Genomic DNA, 26659 nt, shown 5'->3' with positions numbered 1-26659 from the left:
GTTAAATAAGCAAGGTGACATTATACAGCCTTGACATACTTCTTTCCCAATTTGGAACCAATCTGTTGTTCCATGTCCAGTTCTAACTGTTGCTTCTTGACCTACATTTCTCAGGAGGCAGGTAAGGTGGTCTAGTATTCCCATCTCTTGAAGAATTTTCCACAATTTGCTGTGATCACACAGTCAAAGGCTTTGGCACAGTCAATAAAGCAGAAGTAGACGTTTTTCTGGAACTCTCTTGCTCTTTTTGATGATCCAACAGATGTTAGCAATGTGATCTCTGGTTCCTCTGCCTTTTCTAAATCCAGCTTGAACATCTCAAAGTTAACAGTTCACGTATTGTTGAAGCCAGGCCTAGAGAATTTTGAACATTACTTCGCAGTGTGTGAGATGAGTGCAGTTGTGCGGTAGTTTGAGCATTCTTTGGCATTGCCTTTCTTAGGGATTGGAATGAAAACTGACCTTTTCCAGTCCTGTGGCCACTGCTGAGATTTCCAAACTTGCTGGTATATTGAGTGCAGCACTTTCACAGCATCATCTTTGAGGATTTGAAATAGCCATCTGGAATTCCATCACCTTCACTAGTTTTGTTCATAGTGATGCTTCCTAAGGCCCATTTGACTTTGCATTCCAGGATGCCTGGTTCTAGGTGAGTGATCACACCATCGTAATTATCTGGGTCATAAAGATCTTTTTTGTATAATTCTTCTGTGTATTCTTGCCACCTCTTCTTAATATCTTCTGTTTCTCTTAGGTCCATCCATACCATTTCTGTCCTTTATCTTTGCATTAAAAGTTCCCTTGGTATCTCTAAAAGTCTAGAGGTGATCTCTAGTCTTTCCCATGCTATTGTTTTCCTCTATTTCTTTGCATGGATCACTGAGGAAGGCATTCTCTCTTTGCTATTCTTTGGAACTCTGCATTCAAATCAACTACCAGTTGGCATTATTCATACGACCCTGTTGGAGCTTAATACATATTTGACTAAAAAACAATGACAACAATACTGCAATATCCACAAATTAGCATTCATTATAGTGATGTATTATTCTTACCCCTACTGTCACAATTTTATCTGAGCAGAGCTGTTTCTGTGTGGAGATTGTAGAGTCTCTCTTGTTAATGAGGGGTAGTATTTGCTCAGTGGTATCCACATTTCCTCTAGTAAAGTTCACATTACACTTGCCTCAGAGTTCTGATTTTTTAAAGGAATTTCCTATTTGGCAAACACTAGGATAGGAAGCAAATCTCTTTCCTGAAGAAAATCAGGATCCCGCAAACATCTTGGCCCCTTCCGTTTCCTCTCTTCTCAGATGGTCTGGACTCAGGCCCCTCTTCACCATGGTCACAACCATCACCCCAACTCAGGCTCTGGTCTGCTGTGTTGGACTCTTGCAGTCAGCCCCAAGCCATCCTACTATGACCACTTCTGATCAGTCAAGGCTTGCTATAATATAGAAATTCATCTCATAGAGACCAGGTAATTTTATTCTCTTTCATAAAGTTCTTTATCATTCCCTAATGGTACCTAGCATTGCCTCAGATTAGGAAAATCCCCAAACTGCCACAAAAACAACTAAAAAGAGGTAATTCACTTACTAGAACTTGGTGAGTGGCTATAAGGCACACAGAAGACGGAGAGAAACTCAGGCAGAAGGGACTGCTTAAACAAAGGGCTGTTAACACTAGGTGTCTCTTTATCTACGTAGTTCGGAGTTCAGCTATCTCCAGGGTAGAAGACCAAGACTCCACTGATGCAAGGGGTCTCCCTCCCCTCCCCCGCCTTCTCTGCCCTGGCTCTCAGGCAGCCAGACATATTTTGCCTGCCTTGGTTTTGCTGACTCCACTCTCCTCCTCTGCATGAGCCTTTGACATGCATAGTTGAGGTTGAGGAATCTGTGCCTAGTGGGTTTGAGGTTTCATCAAGAGAAAAAGAAGGAACTAATGTGATTGCACTGAGGAACTATTTTCACTACAAAAAATTCCCATATTTTTTTTTCCATTTTTGGAAATGGCACTAAACACAAGCCAGACTACCATCAACAGGGCTGTACCTTCCAAACAGTAGCAAGGACTAAAAATAGAAAATTTTGTTTTGCTCAAGATGTATATAACTTCCTCTCCCATTTCCTTCCCCTACCACACTGAGCCAGTGCACAGAAACATACTTACTGGACCCTCTGAGTGTTTGCAACATCAAAACGGTGACAATACCATGTGTAATACATACTCCGTAGTGGTTTCCAGAAAATCCGTATTGCCAAGTAAAGGAATGATTCAATCAATCCACAAATATCAACCAAATGTTCCTCAATGAGATAAAGACAATGAGTGACATGGGGATATGAGCAGAGATCCAGACCTCAGACAGTTTCTAAAAGGGAAATAAACAAGAGGATAATAGATAGCTTTAAGATCTGTGGGTCCAGAAACCCCCATTTGGGATGGGGTTTGAGGCCCCCTCTCCTAACTGTGTCACCTTGGGCATCGATCTAAGAAATCTGGGTGCCCCTTTCCTCATCATAGGGAAAATTATGGATTTTGATCTTTTCAAAGATGAGGCTCTACAAATTATGATGTTAAGTGATTTCTACAGAACTCTCCCATGTCATAATTTGATTCTGGCTCTATGATATAGAGTTTGGAGGCACATGATATATCAGTCTACAAACAGGCCATATATTCAGTGGCAGGAAAATGAAATATAATTAACTGATTTATCCATTAAATGATTCATTGTAGCCTTTACTGTGAACCACATAATACTAGAGACTCTATATTCTTTATCCTGGTCAGTCCTCAAAATATCTGTGATCATTCCCGTTTTGCATGTGAAGGTAACTGATAGCACAAATGATAAGCAATAGAACAGCACTTCCTGGCATTAAACCCTAGGTTAACATTACTACACTACACCACCCAGTCAATAGAGTCATGATGCAAAGAAGGGACAGACTGGGATGAGCTGGCAGTATCAGAAGGTATGAATTGGGCTTTTATTTATTTATTTTTTATTGGTTGGAGGCTAATTACTTCACAACATTTCAGTGGGTTTTGTCATACATTGATATGAATCAGCCATAGATTTACACGTATTCCCCATCCCGATCCCCCCTCCCACCTCCCTCTCCACCCGATTCCTCTGGGTCTGAATTGGGCTTTTAAAAAATAGGGAGAACACCTGATCAGCTGGAGATGAGGTTGCTTCAGGTCGCAAGAAAGACACAAGGAAAATTAGCATGGGGAACTGACACTAAGACCACCAGCCTAATAAGAGCAAAGACAGAAAGTGCACAGAGATAAGGTGTACTTTAAAGGATAAAGTCGGTCTTGGAGTATCCTAAAGGAGATCAGTCCTGAATGTTCATTGGAAGGACTGATGTTGAAGCTGAAACTCTAATACTTTGGCCACCTGATGCGAAGAGCTGACTCATTTGAAAAGACCCCAATGCTGGGAAAGATTGAAGGTGGGAGGAGAAGGGGACGACAGAGGATGAGATGGTTGGATGGCATCACTGATTCAATAGACATGAGTTTGGGTAAACTCTGGGAGTTGGTGATGGACAGGGAGGCCTGGCGTACTGCAGTCCATGGGGTAGCGAAGAGTTGGACACGACTGAGCGACTGAACTGAACTGGAGTACTCCAAAAGTCAACCAAGAGAGGAAATTTCATGGGGCATTAAAAAAAAAAAGCTATTAGAGGAAAATAACATTTTTCAAAGACTAACTGGTTAGGGAAATGTAGCTAGAAGGGAAAAGAAACACAAAGCAATAAGTCCATTGTGATACGGAGAAGGGATGAGCTAGGACAAGGAAAACAAAGAGACTAGAGGAAATCTGAGAGACATTTGAACCATACATATACATATATATACATATATATGTGTGTGTGTGTGTGTGTGTATATATATATATATATATATCAATCAGCTATTGGTGACAAATATATTTAAAAAGCAAGACATTTCAACAATGACCACAAAGTTTAGAGTTTGGAAAACAAAATATGGTGGTACTTGCAACAAAATGGAGGAGGTTTTGGGGGAAGACATGAGTGGAATTTTTGGACCCATTGAATGTGAAAGTGTTCCCTTTGGAAAGATTTTCTATGGATAAATGGCACAACAGTTGTCAAAGAAAGACATAGTGCCAAAAGTCATAACCAGTGCGAGTCCCTCAAAGTTGACTCTGTGGGAGATGTGACTGAAGACAAGTCAAAAGGGAGAACACTGAGTGGGCACCTAAACAATTTGGGACAGAGAGAAAGAAAAAGGGAGTTCTAAGAGAGAAAAGGAATAGTTGCAGATCTAGCAAAGGAACCAAGGAGATTCTTTCTAATAAAAACTGAAGGAGGAAGCAAGGAGGTTCAAATCTTCAAGATTGTTCCTTGCCTGGTAGAGGTAAAAGAACTTCTCAGAAAATTAATAATCATTAGGGAATTTGAAGAGGGGTGGGTAGTGGGTGGCAAATGAATATGAGAGGGTGTCAACTCATTTCAATAGAGTTGACATGACTTAAGTTCATGGTAGGACTGTAACTTAAATCTCGGAGAGACACATGGCAGAGGTGAGGGGAGAGAGCCTCATTTGTTAAACCTGTAAGTGTGGAAACACTTCTCTGCAGGAGTTGCCATGTCCCTAAACTTTCTATTCCCACTGGGGTAACAGAAAAGAAATAGTAAAGTGGCACTGTATGGCTTTCAATGAGCTAAAAGGAAATGAAAACAACCCAACAGGCACATTTCAATGTACATAATGACTTGATGTAAAATGATAATAAAAATTACAAAGTTCCCTGAATGTGTGTTCCCTGAATGAAGAGTGAAATACTCTTCTAGTTGCTGTATCTTTTATGTAATTGCTTGATCATATCTCAACAGACTATCTGAGTCCAAGCCAGTCAGGTCCCCTATTCTGTTGTGACACAAACCTTCTCAGGTGCACATCTTGGTGCAGTGAATTATGGCTTAGATCCTTACATCTCTGTTCAGGGGACAGGGTGCCATTCTCTTTTCAATATATATCATACATCAAATATATCATTGAAGGACATTCTGCTGGCCATTGCTCTAGATGTATAATTTCTAACAGAGTTAAAGCTCAAGGATGTTAAAATAATGTTAGGAAAAATAGATATTTTTAATTACTTCAAATGAGTTGTTTTCATCTGACTTTCAAAAAAAACAACAACAGAATATGAGAGACAGAGAATTATCATTACTAGTACTGTGAATGAAAAAAATTGAAATTTGGCTTAGAGATGATCTGCCCCATATCCCAAATCATACATCATCTGGATCTGTCATCTACAGGTCAAAACAGTAGATAGGCTTAGGATAGGCACAGATTCTCTTAAGCACTATAGGGAATGAAACAACTATTGAGAAAGGAGGGGGTATTTGAGCTCTTGCTCCATTTCTTTAAAATATTTAAAATATATATTTTATTTTATTTTTGGCAGATGATGCTGCGGGTGGAGTCTTATAAACCAAATCCTTTACCTCCAGTAAAGTTGTTGTTATCATTAAGTCACTGAGTCATGTCCTATTCATTCAGACCCCGTGGACTGTAGCCCACCAGGTTCTTCTATCCATGGAATTTCCCAGGTCAGAATACTGGAGTGGGTTGCCATTTCCTTCTCCAAGGGATCTTCCTGATCCAGGGATCAAACCATGTCTCTTGCATTAGCAGGCAGATTCTTTACCACTGGACCACCTGGGAAGTCCTTAGATTTCTTACAAAGTGAAACCTCTCTTGTTTCACCCTCACCACTTATTTTTCTAAAAAAACTACCACAGAAACATTGTTTACACCAGGTACCGCCAATTTTACTTTTTTCTACAGTAATACAAATTGACATCTTTCCTGAAGTTTATTGGCAAAATAAATATAAGAACAATCAAAAAATTTGGAAATGATTCCATTTTAAAGGTCTACAAGCAGCCTTCCTATATTTTAATGTCAAAGTATGATCTTCAATCTGTAAAGATACAGTTTTTAAAAGGATGAAGACAATACCGCAAGAAAAGATTCTACAAACGAACTCAAAAGGACACAGGCTAACAATTAATGTTCTGAGAGGAACATGACAATTTATGTTCTGTGGCCTTCACTGGAAAACAATACAAAGGAAGAGTAACAATAAGCAGTGATGCCAAAACAGAAAGAAATGGACTGGCATGATTTAAAAGCATGTAGGATCTCATCCCTGCCCAAGACACTTAATACCTTGGACGCCTGAAATATTACTTCATTCTCTGAGCCTCAGTCCCTTCCCTAGCACAAGGCAGACAATCATCCCTACCCTTCCCCTTTGTAAGTTATTTAAAGGTTCAAGTTAGATAAATTACATGAAAGTCTTTCATTAAAAACAAAACTCAATGTCAATTTTGGAATTTATCAAATTTACAGAGTAGGAGCCTTGGACAGTTCAAAATCACAGAAGTCAAAGAAAAAATAATGATAATTATAACTTAACCCCTTAAGGATTCATGTAAGTATTGCATGCAATACCAAATTTTTAGTTTTAAATAGCTGACTTTTGAATCTTCAAATCAGCTATGCAAAGAAACTCTCCCTAAAACATCAGCACTTCAAAAACAAAATATGAATTAATGCCCTTGGTTTTTGGTTTTGGCATCCTCTCTTCCCACTTTTACCCCTTCTTTCAGATCAAGTTGTTGTGTGCTCATGTTGAGTGGATTATGTAAATTACAAAGGAACTAAAGGATTTGTGAGCCCAATAGGGCTTCCTTACCAAATCCATGGATAAGAAGTACATGGTACAATTGGTGAGGGGATTGTAAGGCAATATGCTAGGATGGAAGATGTACTTATTTCCACTAAAGAATTACAGTGAAAGCTATCTTGGTGGCCCCTGGCCAATGGCCATGAACACATACTGTTGGTGACTTTGGCTGCTTTTTTGAGAATTTAAAATGATCTGCCTTCTCTCATTTGCTGGGAACTGATACTAAGCCAAGAGGCTTAAGAGTTCCCAAAATGCATTTTGTTTTTGTTTTTATCCATTTAAAAATAAATCATTGCTTCCATGACACTTGTCATGAAATCTAAACAAGCTGCTTCAATTCTCTAAGCCTTAATGTTTTTGTATTTGTTAAATTATATGTGTGCTATTCTTACTTGTGAAGATCAAATTCAATAATATAAAGTATCTTGCAGTTTGTAAACAACTATGAAGTTATAAAGAGCTAATATTTTCTTACTAAGGGGATGAATTTTAGAGTTATAAGAGATCTAAGGTTATTTAACACAATCACTCATTTTGAAGAAAGAGCTGGTGGGAGCACTTTGTAAAATGCCTTAAAATCTCCAAACACTTAAGAGCAAGTGATGGCATCACTAGTGAACCTTAGAGAGGTGTGGTACAAACCAAAGGACAGCAATAACTATGCCAGAACTCAGCACAGAGGCCACTTAGCCCAGAACAGTCTGACAGTAACAGCATCAATGGTAAATACTTACTAAGTCCTATGCTATGTCAGGCTCCTATGATATTCTCTATGTAACTTCACAACAAGCCAAAGAGATAAGCACAACAATAATTCCTATTTTACAGATAAGCAAACAATGGCAAGGTTAAATAGCATGATGGTAGCCACATAGCTAGCGAGTGGGGAGTTAAGTCAGGTACTCTGGATCAGCACTCACAGTGTTCACCATCATACCATGTTTTCCCTGAAGGTTTACTTGGTCCAGATGATGCAGTCAGAGAGGGTTTTCCTGGCATCCTCAGGGGCAGCAGGGTGAGTTTGAGACAAATAGCAAAAGGTAGCAATATCTGATCTGACTTCAAACTGCCATGATAAAAAGCGTTGAGGGTGTGGGGGAACCTCTTGGGAAGGAAGTTTGGGGTACATGATGAAAGCCAGACAAAACAGCAGCGAAATCACTTAATGAGTTCATTCTTTCTAATAAAAGGTACTTTGCCACAACCCCTGACACTTCCGGTGACATAGTCATTGAAAGGCATGAATGGGGAAATAGGGAAGGGGGAAACTGAGAACTCCAGCAGAGATGCAGAAGGGCTGTCCACAGCCTGTTGCTGCCCATATTGGATATATATGTACAACACGTAAAACAGGGGCTTTGCCACCTGCCAGTGGACCTTTAACACTGATAAATAGCCTTGATGCTTGCTGTTCTCTCTTGGCATGTGTCTCTAAGGGAAACCCACTCCCTGCCTGCCTCCCCTAATTACACACACACAGTGACAACTTGCACACAACCCCTGTGGCTGCCCTGACGTTTAAAGGACTATATGCTTCTGGTCTAGATAAAGGATTAAGTTTGAGTGGAAGCTAGCTAGGTCTACCAGAACAGGAGATTCAGAGCCACTCCCAACCACATTTTCTCCCTAAATTCAGGTGCAAGTAGCATTTATAATTTCAGAATACATCATCACCACAAAAATTAAAAATAAAGAAAGGATGCAAGCAATAAGGATTCTTCCATATGGTAGAACTATTGAAAAAGAATACCGATATGAAGAACAGAAAAAAATCCAAAACTATAAAATAGGAGTTCCATAAGGAAGAAAAAGGCAAATGAAAAAATTAAAAGTCATTTTCCCAATGTCACAAGAAAATCTCCCTTAGCTAAATAAAAACTTGACTCCTCAGATGAGATTCAATGAATACTAAGTAGAAATAATAGGGCGAGGGTGAGGGAAGCTGTACTTAGAAATATTGAAGTAAAATTGTTGAATCCCACAAATACAACTTACAGATCAAACAATAAAAAGTTACTAAATTGGAAAAAGAAACAGACTTACATCAGATTTCTCATCTGCAACAATAAAGGCTAAATGACACAAAGCAATAGTATAGAAATCTTTGTTGAACATTGAGGTAAAGGAATTGGAGCCTAGAATTCTACTTGAAGCCAAACATTTACTTAACCATGAAACTGAAAGAAAAAAGGCTTCAGAAAATTTATCACCCATGCAGCTTTTCAAAAAAAGAGAAAAAAATTGATAAAATACAAGAAGAAGAAATTAAAAAAGAAAAAGGATGATGAATTCAAGAAAAAAAGAAAAAGTAAAAAAGAAACAATGCAAATAACAAAAGCAATAGTCTATTAATAATGCAGTGGTACAATTTAATGTGAGAAATGGTTCTCTTAAAAGAGGTGTTATAAAGTTTAAAATTTGCAACACATTCACCAAACATCTAATAATAATTTAAACGAGACAGTGCTCAAACTTCTTACAGCCCCTATGTCGGGGGTGGGGCATATATGCATATCATAATTTTTCCTTGATAGAGAAACATGTTTGAAAACATTTAATCCATGTTAATGTTATTTGATTTATTTACATGACTAGAAGAAAAAAACATGTTCTACTTTTTAGACGGAGAAAAAACAAATATATTTCAGCTTTGAAGGAATCACTAAGATTCTTGATGGGAAAGACAAAATGGGTTAAAAATCTCTACTGACTCAGAAAGAACCAACTGAAGTTTCACTTAATTTGGGCAAAGGACATTTTCTGAAATATGCAAACATTGTAAATTACTCTCTATAAAGGCACTGAGGAGCTAAAGTAAATCTAATCTCATTGGTTATCTCAACACACAACAGAACTGACTGCAACCAGTTTCCCTGTAAAATTTTTCTTGTCCATTGATCAGCCAACCCCTCACTGCTGAATGCATGCATGTGTCCTAGATTATTTCAAGGGAGCAGCAGCAGTGGAAATGGGGTTGCCAGGGGTAAATGACTGTGTGTATACACATACTCCACTGTTGATCCCAGGGAAAGCGTTTACCTTTTTAAATAGATTCTTCAAAAAAACAACAAAGAGAAACTATGGCATTCCATGAAAAGGGTCAAATTACTCGAGTGAAATACTGGAATACTCCCCATCGACTCTCATCTGCTACTTTCAAAGAAGTTTTTATAAGTCTAGACACCAAAAATATCTCTCTTTTCTCATCTGAATACCCAATCAGAGGATGATTCAGAGCGAAAGGAAAACAGAAAAACCTCTGACATTCGCTTCTAGAAAGTCACACCGACCTGAGCCTGTAGCATACCTCAAGAACCCACCAGCCCTGCTAAACATCTACTGACCTACATGTATGGACCTTAAAAGGAGGAGCCCAAATCAAGCTGCTGCTCCTGCTGCTGTTGCCAGGGTCACAAACAATCCTACAAATCAACTAGGGCCCCTGGCTAACCCAAGGCCCAAAGGAACAAGACAAAGGGCCAGGAGTAAATAAGCATCTTAGTCACTCCTCTAGTATCTTTCCATGGATCAAGATATCTTATATCCTCACTACACAGGAAGGATAAGCACCTCAGAGTGGATTAAAGCTTTTGCTGACCATTTTGGTTTTGCTCTGGCAATACTGCATCTCTACTCTTAATTTTTATAGATGGGATCTCCTTTTACACCCACTCTTCCTTCCTCACCCAACTTCCAAGCAGCAGAAGGGATGCCCTCTGTGATAAGGTATGTCCAAATCATATAAAGTAAGTAAGGCCTGCTGCCTATTTCTGTGAACTTATGAATGAACGTGCCCCCAGCTGGGGGCCTGAGTTCTCTATGTCTACAAGTAAAATTCTGGTATTCCATACTTATGATCATGATAGTACAAGTGTAAGGGTCCCAAGACACCCAGTTAGTGTGTGTGTGTGCTCAGTCATGCCCAACTCTTTGCGGTCACATGGACTGTAGCCCACCAGGCTCCCCTGTCCTTGGAATTTTCTCAGCCACGAATACTGGAGCAGGTTGCCATTTGCTCCTCCAGGGGATCTTTCCGATCCAGGGATCGAACTCGAGTCTCCTGAATTGGCAGATGGATTCCTTATCACTGTGCCATCTGGAAAGCCCTGAGTGCCAGTTTATTTTAGGATAAATGAAATATATAAAATTGGTAAGTAGATAAATGACTACAATCCACTGCTTACCCTATACATCATGAGCTTTGAAATTGTTTTCACAAGAGTTGGAATGAATTGGCTTACAAACTTTTGGACACCGATTTTAAGATAAGACCAAAAAGCATTTCAGAAATTTCTTCAGAAACAGACGTGCAGATGAAGAGTACTGACCTAGGATTGCCAAGGAAGGTGGGAGGAGGGTGGGGAAGGAGGTATTCAGAGTTTATGATTAGCAGATGCAAACTATTATATATAGAATGGATAAATAAAGTATTACTGTATAGCACAGGAAACTATATTCAATATTCTGTGATTACCCATAATGGGAAATAATATGAAAAAGAATGTCTATATATACACATTTATATATATAAACAACTGAATCACTTTGCTGTACAGAAGAAATTAACACAACATTATAGATCGACTATACTTCAATAAAATAAATTTTTTAAAAAACTAAAATTATTTTTTTAAAAAGTTTCTCTCTTCCTTCTCTTTTCAACAAACTCTGGGCATTTCCCACAAGTTCAGTGAACAGCTCACATGACAATGTTTTCACTCTCTCCTCAGAAAAGTGACCTCTCTCAGGAGTTTTATGGATCACCCTCTTTAGACAGACACCACTTATTTCTCTCCTGATCTGACAGTTCCTTTGAATGTGCATCATTTTCTAAGAGGGTAGGAAGAAAATTGGTGTGAGGAAATCATAAAGAAGAAATTTCAGTTCAGTAACAGAAGACACTTTCAATACCTGGAGTAACAAGCAGTGGACAACACAGTCCGTTTTCTGAGTCGGAGGGGCTGGAGTTACCTTAGCAAAGGTAGCCATCTTGCCTGAATGAATGGAAAAGGCGATGGGAACTGGAAGGGTGAAAACCCCAGATAACAGGCACATAAAAGCAAGCCACGGTCTAGGTCACAGAGAGAGACAGGGTGAGGAGGTGTCAGCTGTCATGAAGAAAAGCCAAGTAAAGATGTCATAAAAAGAGGAAGTTAAATATCAGGTATGCGTGTGTGCTTAGTCATGTCTGATTCTTTGCAACCCCATGGACTATAGCCTGCCACACTCATCTGTCCATGGAATTTTCCAGGCAAGAATACTGGAGTAGGTTGCCATTTCCTCCTCTAAGGGACATTCTAGACCCAGGGATCCAGCCCACATCTCTGGGTCTCTTACATTGGCAGGTGGATTCTTTACCAACTATACCAGCTGGCAAGCCCCAGAAATGTCAGGCACCTGAACTCAAAGCCATCAGGTATCAGCAGGTAAGTCCCTGAGGAGCTAAAGGAAGTCTACGGGACAACTCAACTATTTGCGCAGAGCTTCCCACAAGGGCAGCAAGTTTTGTCTGATGGTATACTAAAAGCACCACTTGGCACCCAGCAACAGACCTGGTGATATTAACCTTATATTTAAAATAATAACAAACACCTGCAATGATTTCAAAATATTCTTCAAAATACTCTGAATTCTTATTCTTGTTACTTTACTACCTAAAAATCCATTCCACCATCTGAAAATTAAGATGCTAATTAACCATCAAAGTTCCATTACATTGAAATTGTTTCCAAGAATCCTTCCTGCATATCTCTAGTCATAGTTAATTTATTTCCCCCACCCTGTACCACAACATAAGACTTAGATTGTGCTTCTGATCAAAGCATGATGACTAAGTAATAATTTACCATGAAACATCTTAATTTAGAAGTTGTGTATATATGCATCTCCCTAGTTGGAATCAGAGGTTGTAACTCATCCATCCATCCCTTAGCCATCAAAATTGCCTTAGCTATAACAGCTACCCATAAACATTTTGTTACATTGAAAAAAAAAAAAACTAGGAGATTCAAACAACAGAAAGGCACTCAAGTTACGATCTCTAATTCCCTTGCAAGTCTGAAATTCTATCACATATTCTCTTTTTCAAACTACTCTAAACAACACTCTACACCTGCCCATTGGATGGTTAAAATAGGAAGTAATTATCAACTGTGGCATCAAGTCAAACAAAGCTAACAGTCCGAAGGTTGAGACTCAGGGCATTAGACCAATGATGCCAAGCCCTACGCCCTTGTGTATATGTCTGACATATAGAAGGTATTCAGTTTATTATGAATGGATGAAAACCAAACAAATGAAGGAAGTGACTGTAAATGGTCACCCAAGCCTTACAGGCAACTGAGCTCCAACTGATTCTTACATAAAAAAGAAAATTTCTCACTGACTTTTCAAGATTCATCTTTTCCCATAACATGAGAACTCTTAAAAAAAGAATTCTTGACACTAAATATTCACCTTTTGCAAAGGGAAAATTAAAAAAAAAAAAATTACAGCCTTCTATCAGAAATCTGGAGAGAAGAAAAATGCCAATATCACCTCGTCTTTCCAAACAAAGGCATGTTACCTGTTCTTCTGAACCTCAGATACTTGAATAGGCTATAACCAGATGCCTGGCACCAGGATTGGACTCAATGATCTTTTAGGTCCCTTTCAGCTCTGAAAATCTTATAATTCTTATAGTCACACTTAGTACTTTTGGCTCTGACCTGAAAATCTGGCTGGAAACATAAACAGACTTCTACACAAAAACACACATTTACCAGCTATAATTTCAACTTGACAACAGGAGTTTTCACCATCAGCCGAGAGAAAAAAGTGCAAAATTTTCTCTGGTGATTCCATTACTCTAAGCTCCACTGTAGCTCAAGTAGGAAGTTGGGGCAAATATGGCCAGAGTGGGGCCAAGCCTCTTATCACATCATACACCACCACACAAGTAAAAGACACGCCTGCCTTCTTTGAGCTTGCCGACAATCTTCCATATATTCAAGAACATGCCTTTCTCACCAGATCTGCCCTTTTCCACTTGACAAACTGTTTTATTTTTTATCCTTCTTCCTTCTGTCTTACAGAGAATATAAGCCAACATGACAACAGGCTCTTTGTTTATTTCTTTCTTTTTCAAAAACAAAGTCACAGCTTGGATACAGTTAGCAGGACAAGATTCATATAGAAAAAGGCTTTTGGAATTTATGAAAGCCCCATGTTCAAATTTTTCTCAATGAAACCCTTTGACAAACCTTATTATTATTCCTGCCTTTGTTATTTTTATATTGTGATCATTATAACATCAAAATATCTGTACAATCATTATAATTTAGTACTTTCTAATCCATCTGTATTTCATTCAATTATTAGAGACAGATATACAGTTATCTTATTTTTAATTAAGAGGAAAAGGGCCGTAGGGTGACCCACTCAAGATCATGGGACAAGAATAAGCTGCCCAACTAGTATCAAATACAAGTCTTCTACAAAGTCAAGCAAACTTCAGAACTCAGGATTTTAAATGCTTACAAAATAGTTACATAATTATTCAAGACAGAATATAAACTCAATAAAGTGTTAAAGTGTTCAACTGTATAAGTAAAACAATATGCAAAGAATAGCTCTTAGTAACACATAAATTTCATAAGGGTAGAGCCCTGTCTTTTTTTGCTATAGAATCCCTAGTGTTATAAAGGTTTGTACACAGCACCCAGAAATTTTTGTTGAATGAATGAATCACATCTACCTTTGTCTCCCCCAGAATGAAATTTAGGAGAGAGTCATATAATGAACTGAACTAGTTAAGCAGTTACTTTCTATGGCTTTTCCTCTTTACAATTTATTGTGAGAAACCTTAAATATATACAAAGACAAGAACAAATAATGAATTAAATCTCCCTACATCCAACAATTATCAATTCATAACTAACATTTTCTCACCTGTATTCGAACTCAGTAGCTCCCTACTCTTTAAGATTTGTCTTTTTTTATTGGAGTTGATCTGCACTGTCGTGTTAGTTTCATTGTATAGCAAAGTGTGTCAGTATACATATACATATACATATACCTAACATCCCAGCAGTGCTGTACTGAATATGACTAGCCATACACATATACATAGACAGTATACATATACATATACCTAACATCCCAGCAGTGCTGTACTGAATATGGCTAGCCATACACATATACATAGACAGTATACATATACATATACCTAACATCCCAGCAGTGCTGTACTGAATATGGCTAGCCATATACATGTACATATACAGTATACATATGCATATATCTAACATCCCAACAGTATTGTACTGAATATGGCTAGCCATATACATATACAAATACAGTATACATATACATATTTTTAGAGTCTTTTGATTTTAAAGCAAATGCCAGGCACTATTCCATATCACTCACCAATCTTGCTGACATTTCTCTAAGAAATAAGGAATTTTTTCTTTTATATATCTGTAGTAACATCACCATCCCTAAAATTATGACATAAATACTATATGACATTATTATTTAGCTTTCCTTCCTGAGATAACTGGTATTTAACTGCTTAAACAGTGGCAGTTGGTCACCAGTAGCCCTATGTGATCACAGGCTGAGAACTTTCATTGTTGCTTCTGACTCCAAACCTGGGTCACTATGCAGTGCTGACGCATATTACTTCCAAAACAGTCAGTTCACACTATATGCATTCCTGACCTCATTCAGAAGAGGAAACCCTAAGAACTGTTGCTGTTGCTTTTGCTAGAAAGATGCTGCTGACCAATTAGTACCCACAGTGACTAAAAGAACTTTAAAATACCAGTCTTAAAAAAAAAAAAAAAAAAAATACCAGTCTTACTCATTTAGAAAGCAAATGTCAGTGGATACAGAACAAAGGCAATAAAAAGCATGGTTGTGTGTCCCCAGGATAACAAGAAAAAGTGAAATTCTCAGATGGCATTCCTAAAGAATGGCTTTCAGTTTCGAAATAAAATTAGTAGGTAAAAGGATTTCCAGGGCTTCAGTGTATAAGCCAGCAGAACTCTGAGAAGCTTGAACTGGGCAGTTGACATTAACATGTCTTAGTGCTTTGTGAGATATCAAACTCTCTGTAGGCTCTGGATAAGTATTTATTTGCCACAGAAACAACCTCAGAATTCACGATTCCTAGCAGTACTTAGAAACATGACTTCAACCACAGCTCTTACCTGTCCCCTGAAAGCACCATCATCAAGGGGCGGGGGAGGAGGGAAGTTTCCAGAGCCTAATGGAATAGCACTGGAATCATCGAGAGGTGGAGGTGGGGGTGGAAGAAAATCACCTACAGAAAAGAAATACACATGAAGTTAACATGGGTGCAATTTTACAGAACTCTTTTTACAAAACACAGACAGCCCACAACTTACGATGGTTCCACCTGTAAGTACGTGACTTTGCCATGGTGCAAAAGCCACAGGCATTCAATAGGAAATGTACTTTGAATTTTGGTCTATTTTGGGCTAGGCATATGCAGTACAGTGCTGTTGGGATGCTAGGCAGGGCAGCAAACAGCTCCCAGTTAGGCAGGTGATGGCCAGGGTGAACAACCAATACACTTACAGCCATTCTGTACCCTTATAACCTTTGTGTTTTTCACTTTCAGTACAGTGTCCAGTAAATGACCTAACATACTCAACATTTTATTATAAAATAGGCTTTATGTTAAATGATTTTGTCCAATCATATGCTAAATGTAAGTGTTCTGGGCATACCGAAGGTACGTGAGGCTAAGCTATGATGTTTGGTAGGTTAGGTGCATTAAATGCATGTTCCACTTAACAATATTTCCAACTTACAGTGGGCTTTTCAGGATGTAATCCCATCATAATTAGAGGAGGATTTGTATTAGCTGGTATCTGACTGCTTTGTAATTGGCTTTGACACATAATTTTTTGTCCTACATAGCAATTATTCCCTATCTTACTTCTCCTCAGTTTAATCAGCAGTCTTAACTGTCAGAAGAATGACGACCAGATGTAACACATAGAAGTGATGTAAAGCTAGAGTAGAAGGATCAGGTACATTCAGCCAGGGCAGGCAAGTTGCTTGCGGTGGTGGATTACTGAAGGGTATGAGATGTGTTGTTTGTTCTCAATATATTTTCAGTCAACTAGAGGAGGAAAAAAAATGTATAAATAGGTAAGATAATACAAGATGCAATTTATTAAGAATCTACAGGCAAACTCTTCTGGAATTTAAGATAAAGGAAAGTTCAGTTTGAGGAACAAGGAATCTGTGCTGGCCAGATGGCTCAGTGGTAAAGAATCCACCTGCCGATGCAGCAGATGAAGGAGACATGGGTTCAATCCCTGGGTTGGGAATCTCCCCTGGAGCAAGAAGTCCCATGGACAGAGGAGTCTGACGGGCTATAATCCATGGGAACGCAAGAGTCAGTCACGACTGAGTGCTCACACACACATGCACACACAAGAGGGACTTGCCCTGCAGTCCAATGATTAAGACTCTGCACTTCCAATGCAGGAGGCGCAAGTACAAGTCCTGGTCCTAGAACTAAGATCTCACATGCCACATGGCACAAAAAATATATATAAATAAATAAAAATAAATAAATTGTCAATGAACATTATGATGTACAGCATAAGTTCATGCTAGGCAGAAAGAAAGAAAAATAAAAGTATAAAGGTTAGAAAAAATTAGGACCTGGAAAATGAAGAGCAAATTATAATATAGCATAAAGATAGGAATGTAAATAACATTGTGATGTGCTGTACTTAGTCACTCAGTTGTGTCCAACTCTTTGTTACCCCATGGACTGTAACCCAGCAAGCTCCTCTGTCCATGGGGATTCTCCAAGGAAAAACACTGGAGTGGGTGGCTATGCTCTCCTCCAGGGCATTTTCCCAACCCAGGGATCAAACCCAGGTCTCCTGCATTGTAGGCAGATTCTTTTACCATCTAAGCCACCGGGAAGTTCAAGAATATTGGAGTGGGTAGCCTATCCCTTCTCCATGAGATCTTCCAGACCTAGGAATTGAACCGGGGTCTCCTGCATTGCAGGTGGATTCTTTAGCAGCTAAGCCATCAGGGAAGCCTGTAAATAAGAGTATTAAGTCATAAAAATTGGAGCAGTATGAAAATAAGCTTTTAAGTGTGTTCCGCAGCTGACTAAGAGTTTGAATTTTATCATGCATGCAGTAAGGATCCATTAAGGATTTCTGAGAAGGAAACACTTCTAAGAATGTGATTTACTAAAGACTAATCTTAAAGTGTGTGCAGGACAGATTGGGAGAAATTGTAATAAGAAACATCCAATCTGGAGATCTATGTACTATCCAAGCTTTAGGATACTAGGAAATCCAACATCACTATGGGTTAATGGTATAGAATCTTTTAAAATACTTTTTGCAAGAAATTATATTAAAAAAAAGAAAACTTTCATTTTCAAAAAAAAATTATTTATATGTCCTTTTCCTTATAAAAATGACCTTTTTGAATGTTGGGGAACTGTCTCTCCTCAATAGACAAACAGCTTTTCCTTGCATTTCAGCTGTTCAACACTCACTGACAGATGTTAGTCCTGACCACTCAATGAATGACTGTTGGATAGGACCAAAACACCACAACTTAGGTCTTTCAAAAAAAGAAGAATCTAAATCTCACAGTGGAAGGATGGTGACATGGACTGGTTGTCCTGATATACCTTTGAGATTGTTCACTTGAACTCCATCTGCCTTACAAATAATAGTCTTACATAGAAAACAGATTTGTGGTTGCCAAGAAGGAGGGGGAGGTGGAAGAGAGAGGGGTTGGGAGTTTAGGACTGGCAGATGCAAACTATTATATATGGAATGGATAGTAATCAAGGTCCTACTGTATAGCACAGGGAACTATATTCAATATCCTGTGATAAACCACAATGGAACAGAATATGAAAAAGAAGGCACATTATATGTATAATTCAATCATTGTGCTATACTGCAGAAATGAACACGTTGTAAATCAATGATACTTCAATGAAATAATTTTTTAAAAAGTAACAGTCTTAGAGTTGGAAGAGTAGCTAACAGCTGTCAAGTCTATCTACCACCATATTCAGGCAACCAAGATGTCAAACACACTATCTTTAGAGTACTCTGATTTGGGGGCTCTCACTATGCACCAGGCACCATGCTAAGATTTTCCTAAGCTACCTCTTATTTCCAAAACAACTCTCGAGGTTGATGACTTTGAAACTTTAAAAGCTCACTAGTATCTCTGCAAGGGCTGGTTAAAACACAGATTTCTGGGTGCCACCCCTGGAAATTCTGACTCAGTAGATCTGGGTCAAGGTCTGTTAATTTGCATTCTTAATAAATCCCCAGGTGATGCTAGTGCTACTAGTCCTGGGACCACACTTGGAGAAGTATTGCATTAAACAAAGTGTCAAATTATTTCTACTTCAGACCCTACAGAATTGAGTTCAATGGCATGTCTTATAGAAGCATCCATACTTCTCTTACCTGCCTAAGTGTACATATCTGGAGATATAATTTGTCTATATCCTTAGTAAAATTATATGTCTCAAAAACATTTATTAACCCTATCCAATAGTTCTATATTTGGCTAGATACTAGAATCACCTAGGAATCTTACCTAAAAATGCTGATGCCCAAGCTCTATCTCATACCAATGTACTCAGGATCTCAGGGATGGGGAATAGAAATGTGAAGGAAGGGTCAGATACCCATATTCCTTTAAAACTCAGATAATTCTAATATGTAGTCAGGACTGAGAAAGAAACACTTTGGCCTTTATGTGGCCAGACAGTGCCCTAAAAGAAATATTTAACACCTGTCAAGTAAAAAGAATTGTCACCAAGATACTTTCCACCATTAAAAAAATCATCACATATGAGACTAAAGCCCATAATAGAGTATTGAGTGATCAGTAAAGAAGTTCAAGTTGATGGAGACTTGATGACCAAATTCTATTTCACAGCTTAATTTTCAGATTCAATGTTTTATCTGGACCTATATCTTCTTCATATTCAATTTAAAAGAGGATTTCTGAGCACCTTGTTTCTGTCAGAGGAATTAAATATAGTGAGGCACACATTGATGAGATTCTGGGAGAGTGAAAAGGAACCAAAAAAAAAAAAAAAAATAGAATTTGTTTGTGTAAAGAATTATCTTTGTAAACAACATAAATCCAGACCATGGCAAAATTAGGCAGACTGTTATAGCCATAGTGAAAATCTCATAATAATTTTCTGCTTATTTTGATTAGTTATTAAGTTATACCAAAATTTTCCATTTTTCAAGCTCAATTATTGGAGTTTCCCATTATGTTCTTTAAAGTGGAGCTCACAGTTTAAAAGTATGTGTTTGTCAGTATTCAGTTGCTAAATTGTATCCAACTGTTTTGCAATCCCATGGGCTGTAGACTGCCAGGCTCCTCTGTCCATGGGATTTCTCTGGATTGGGTTGCCATTTCCTCCTCCAGGGGATCTTCTGGACCTAGGGATCAAACCTTCATCTCCTATGGTTCCTACATCAGCAGATTCTTTGCCACTAAGCCACCAAAAGGATGTGGAGGAATGGGGAAATGTCCAGAAAACAAATATACACATGACAACGGGATAGAAAAGGGATCCTTTGAAGGGAAGCATAACTTGTTATGCTTAACTAGTTAAGATAGCTGGAATGGAAAACTCCTAGTAACTATTATAAAATAGACTTAGAACTCATGAGTATTCTGACTTAAGGTTCACTCACCATTTTAACAGGTAAGTCAACAAAAGGAAACTCCTCTAAATTGCAGTAAGAATAATTTCGGCTGAAGAGAAAAGACACAATATCCATGTATAAGGAAGGTGGCAAATGAAAAGAAACAGATAAGTGTATACAATGTAGGGGGATCCTTTCCTTTCCAGTAGATTTCTTCAAACAATGAAAGAGCATTTGGCTGACATCCTTGGGGCCAGAGGTGGTAGAGGTGGTGGTGATCCTCTTAGAGAAAAGCAGCTGGACAGAACCCACTGCAAGCACCTTCCAACCAGAAATACTAAGCTATCGACCTTCACATCAGTGCATCCCCTGTCCTCTGGGCTTGCTGGGGAAATTCAAGTGTACTCCCAGACCCTGTGAATTACAGGGGCATTGAATAAATCAAACAGGCAAGTTAAAAGGGAAAAAAAAGGACGCACGTTAGGCAAATGGGAAATGCATGGTACATAAAACCTAAGAAAGAAACATGTGGTTTTATAAGAAGCAGAGTTGTCATAGACACATGTCTATAAACCCTGGTCCCCTCCTTATCCTTTTCCTCACCATCCAGCGCCTACCCAGCCTGCAAAATACATCATCCCTCAACTACCAGATAAAATGGTTTAGTGAAATACACAGCTGGAAATAGATCCTCAGAATTCCTTGGAGAGAAGCAAGGCAAGATCTAGTTTAAAATGCTCCACGTCATCCTAGCTCATTCAGCTAATATTCAAAAGGTTTTTACTTTGTGCTAGATGCAGCACCATGAGGCAGTTATGGGTGACTGTGGTACACAAAGTATTGTATCCCTGATCCCCAAACAGTACTTTATGCCAGTTGACATCAGAGAACACCTGTTGTGAATACCATTAACTTGAAAAGAGTGAGGAAAAACTCCCAGAAAGCCAGCTCTGTCTATTTTCTCAAGCTACCCTTTCTAGTCTAGGTGGTAAAAAAGACAGTGGCATTGAGAACCAGATCTGGCCCCTTCGCAGTAGCTGAGTTTCACCCACTGTAGTTACTCCAGTAACATGGCTCAGGGGTGTGTAAAAAAATTTGCTCAGCCCTTGGTAATACAAAGTCCCCCATTAGGGGGGAAACTAACAAGAATTTACCAACAAAGAAGATAGTACATTACTGGTTATATGTGATTGTAGTGCAAAAACACAAGGGGGTAATTAAACTCAGAGCGTCAATAAAGTCTCAATTAATTTACAACAACAACAACAAAAGCAAGCATCATTCTCTTTCTTCTTGATCCAAATATCCATGTAAACCTACATACACACACATACACACAGGTCAGATAACAGCCCCTTTTGTGCCCCTTACACTTTCTATCAAAATTTCTATAACACTTGATTGCATTTATGGTCATTCTCTCCTAGTTAGAACTGAAACGTCTAAAAAAACAAAGCCCTCTCATAATGTATCTTTATATCCTCACCACCTGGCATAAGTTTAGGGTCATATTATCCATCACTAAACATAGGCTGAAAAACTAAATAAATAAAAAGTCATTTTAAGCACTCAATTGATGTTTAAAAACAAAATGACCTGATATCTTAGATGCTTTTCAAACATCAATGTTCACATCACAAAAAAGATCTAGTTCAAATGTAGGCTTTGACTCAGCAGGTCTGGGGTGAGGCTTGAGATTCTGCATTTCTAACATGCTCCCAAGAGATGCTGATGTAGATCCAGGGACCACACATGCAGGAGCATGGCTCTAGGGTTCTTCCAGCTGGCAGATGTTGGCTCCCTAACTTTCTTAAATGGAGACTTTTTGGTTGTTTAAGGAAAACCTAACTTTAAAGGAAGTAAAACTACTTAAGAGCTCCTCAAATTAAGAATTTAAATTATGAGTACATAAAAGAGATTGGGCTGAAACACACACACACAGAATAAACATAACTATGGTGACCAAATCATAAGCTTCAAGTAAAGACAGTTACTCTTTTCCATTAATAGTAACTAATAGAGAAAGGAAATATGTTCCAAAGAAAATAGCAAAGCATAAAATGCACACCCCAGTGCTAACCTTTACTTTGGAAAAGGTAATACTACCATCTCAGGTTCACTTTTCCTCACCTATTAAGTGAAGAAAACATTTAATAACATCTACTTCTCAGTGTCACTCTACAGATCAAAGCAGTTAAAACTGAGACTCTGAACTATTTTTGACTACAACCCAGAGGAAAGAAATAACCTGTGATGTGATGATGCAAAACTCCTATCTGGAGATATATAAGTAAGTACATATACATCTGAAACAATGGTTTCATGAAATCATACCTATTGCATGTAAGGTACATTAACATTTTCTGTTTATTTATTTCAAAGGTGTGGTTTATAACCCACGAAAGTGACTGTGACCCATGAAAGGGTCTCAACTCACAGTTTGGACATTGCTAAGCTAAACTGCATGTAAGTGACATACACAATGTGTATGTGATAGTGGTGACTTGTACATTTACACATGATAGATGACAGTTTTGTTTTCTTTTTACTTATACACAAAACAGCAGCTGAGTCTAAACTTGCCCACTCGCTAGAAGAGACCAAGTCTGAGAAGATGAAGCTTTCTGAGCAAGGTTGAGTAAGGAGAACAAGTGAGAAGATAAAATAAATGTGACAGGAATGAAAAATCTCTGTGAGGTGACTGAGTTATGTCACAGATGTAACATTCTCCTCATAAATAAGAGGCAATTTATTATGAAACCATGCAGTTGAAGAATTTACTTACAATTTTACCCGCAAATCCATCTTCAATTTGCATTTAAACATGTACCACCAAGAAAACTCTACCAGAAAGCACACTGAATAAAATATTTTAAAAATCAAGTATGAAGGTCTAGGACAGCAAACCTTTATTGTGTGATAATACATATAATATATATATACAGATTTGCCTATTTTATCATGGAGAATCTTTTAAGTAGATTCCCAAGAAATTGTTAGCAGCAAGTTGTCTCTAAGATGTTCTGTTTTGTAACTGGGGAACAAGTGTGCAAGAAAAACTCATTTTTCATTATACAAAATTTTAACCTGTTGTTATACCCACTTATTTTACAATAACACATACACGCAATTCAGAAAAGAATTGTCAGTACCTGGAAAGGTGCCACCTGCAAATGTGGAGCTGCATAAGCTTTTAAAAACCACCAGGAAATATTGCGCTATGTACGGCAGAGATCAAGAAACCGCTGAGGGCCCCATTTAATGCATCCCTTCTCAGTCTTCTCAATCTATTCACTACCCATTGGTTGTAACTGAAAATACGAAAGAAAGAGCCCTGATTTACTCAATGTGTGGTTCCTATTAGAGATCGGCTAAATCTTTGGCTTATTCCCAGAGCCATAGCCTAAGCACCATCTCAGTGTGAGCACAGATCTCTGTCCTGGATTAAGGATTCATGGAGCTACTAATAAAGCAGTTCCTGAATTTCCATTTTGTTCTTGTTCCTTAAGTGTGCAGCCCCTTTGAGAACTCACTGGCAGAAATGATAATTATCAGGGCAAGGCTGGGCATCCCTGGTTCCCTGTCCTCATTGTCAGTAAAATAGCAACAACACCGCCCCCCTTAAATGACACATTCTCATCTGTAAATGAGACAATATGTGACTTCAACCAAGTAGCTTCAGTTCTCTAGTTCTCACATCAGACATTTTTGGAGTTCAGGCTTTTAATATATATAATTACACATTAGGAGAGTACCCTTTCTACTTTTCCTCTATTTTTACTATCTGCTCCTTAACTAAAAAAGCAAATTGTTGATTCTGATACTACTTATTTTTTAAGTCATATAATTTAAATGAAAGGACTAAGATTTAAAAGAGCAATGAAACACAATATTGGTAGAAGAGAGTATAATAAATTCAGCACCCTTGTATGCCACTTATATATAAATAAGAGTATTAGAGATAAAACTTTCTCAAGAAAATTTGGCAATTCAAAAAGCCTTAAAAATATTCATACACTTTGATGTAGTAATACCAATTGTAATAAATTATCCTACTAAAGAAATGACTAAAGGGTATACAGGGAAGCATGTTAAAGAAACTTAACCACAATGAAATATGATGGAAATGATCAGACTATTCATTGATATACTATGGGTTAAAAAAATCAACTGCAATCACACACTGGAAAATGGTGTGGCCATCAAAAATAATGATGTTGATCTAGAGCTAACATTTATTTAGTCATTGATGGGTGCCTTCTATGTGCCAGACATTACTTTAGACACCAGAAGGAAATCTCAAACAAACAAATAAGTAAAACAAACACAAAGAGCTGCACTCATGGAATTTATATGCTATCAGAAGACCTTTTAAAAATATATTACATAAAACATACTTAGTATCAAATCTTGATAAGTACTTTATAGATATATAGGGCAAGCAAGGGGAAAGGCAATGCTAGGCTGATGATGGAAAGTCACAGTTTTAAAGAGAATAATTGGAAAATGCTTCATGGAGGTGATATTTGAAGAATGACTTAAATCTAGTAAAGGTGTGAGTCATGAAGTATCTAGAAAAGAACATGAATATGTGTTTCTGATATATTACCTTGTGAGGAAAAAAGTGGGCTACTGAATAGGGTTTATAATATGGCATTATTTCTGTATAAACAATTTGCATATGCTAACAATTGTGGTCTATAACTCATGGGATGACAAGTGTTATTTTTTAATGCCTTTTCCTTTTGGTTTGTTATACAATAAATGTGAATTATAGGCATGTATTTTTAAAAAATCAAAAGGAAGATACTTTGAGATGAATTGCAGAATCTACTTAAGCCAGTGTTTAATTTTAATGCATCACTATATTTACCCAAGCCAAAATGTAATGTCTCCGTCATCCTTCTAAATAACTTAGCTTGAAATGCTCTTTGAGAGTCTCAAATTAAAAGCAGGAAGAATCATTATCCTCAAGTAGATGAAGTCTCCCTGATTTTCAGATGGACAGTTTCACTCTACATCTAGCTAATACAGAATCCTTAGGTCTTCACTAAGTTCAATAGGCCTCACACTTGATCACAAATAAATACTCTGTAAAAAGGTGAAACACCTTAGTGCATCATATTTAAGTATGCTGTGTTTCTCTATCACATAGTGGTTTCCAGTTGTTGAAAAACAAATTCACTTTCTTAGTCAAAAAACACAAAAATGATTTTCAAACAATATGAAATTAGGAGGACACTCTGGTTCTGCAAATGAACTAAAACCAAACAGAATTTCTGAATCCACCAAGTGTCAATTGTCTTACAAAAAGACAGTAATTTCCACCAAAACAACAGACCACACCATATACTTTTGGTTTCCAAAGATGGGCGCTCAAAATAAACAGGGCAATGATTTAAGCTTAGGCATCAATCTTCTACCAACTACTGAGGTCCCTGCAGCCCCCTATAACAAAAAGTGAAATTCTTTCAGATAAAAATGAAATAAAAATTAAAAATTCATGTAGTGGGCACAGAATCAGGCAACAGTCAAGAGAAGCAAAAAATCTTAACCACTGAAAAAAGAAGCTGGCAAACAAATATCAATGTGCTGAGAGACTATTCCAAAAATATTCCTATCCTCAGAGATGGGACATGGCCCTGTGGCGGCCATTGAGGCCAAACGCTTACCTTCTCTCCAAAGATGGTGATGGAGCTGGAGGGAGTATGGTTTCAAATAAAAACACTTTAAATAGCTCTTTTAAACCTACTTCACCACTGCTATATCTGGATGGACTGACACATCCTTACTCCCAATGACAACATACTGCTTCTTCCTGATTCAGCCCTTTCGTAGCACATACTCTGCTCTCCATTATTTAACTGCATACCTACTAGTTTCTCCTACAAGACTAAAAGTACCTTGAGGGCAGGCTCTCTGTTTTAGAGCACATACAGAGAACATAAGGAGACCAAACCCACCAATCCTAAAGGAAATCAACCCTGAACATTCATTGAAAGGACTGGTGCTAAAGCTGAAGCTCCAATACTTTGGCCACCTAATTTGAAGAGTCAACTCACTGGGAAACACATTGATGCTGGGAGAAATTGAGGGCAAGAGAAGGGGACGACAGAGGATGAGATGGTTGGATGGCATCATTGATTCAATGGACATGAGTCTGGGCAAACTCCGGGAGACAGTGAAGGACAAGGAAGCCCGGCATGGTGCAGTTTAG

General features: G+C 38.1%; 1 protein-coding gene across 13 annotated transcripts in view; it reads right to left on the bottom strand.

Moving 5' to 3' along the window:
• Positions 1 to 26659, bottom strand: part of LPP (LIM domain containing preferred translocation partner in lipoma) — a 723640-nt gene that overhangs the window by 406810 nt on the left and 290171 nt on the right. For all 13 annotated transcript variants that reach the window (XM_061166808.1, XM_061166817.1, XM_061166813.1 and 10 more), the window contains one exon: positions 15946 to 16058. In XM_061166808.1, the coding sequence (XP_061022791.1) occupies positions 15946 to 16058 (113 nt within the window). The remainder of the gene's footprint in view (positions 1 to 15945; positions 16059 to 26659) is intronic.

The sequence above is a fragment of the Dama dama genome, chromosome 19, assembly GCF_033118175.1.
Source record: "Dama dama isolate Ldn47 chromosome 19, ASM3311817v1, whole genome shotgun sequence".
NCBI classification, from domain to species: domain Eukaryota; kingdom Metazoa; phylum Chordata; class Mammalia; order Artiodactyla; family Cervidae; genus Dama; species Dama dama.
This window is presented reverse-complemented; position numbering and strand designations above follow the sequence as displayed.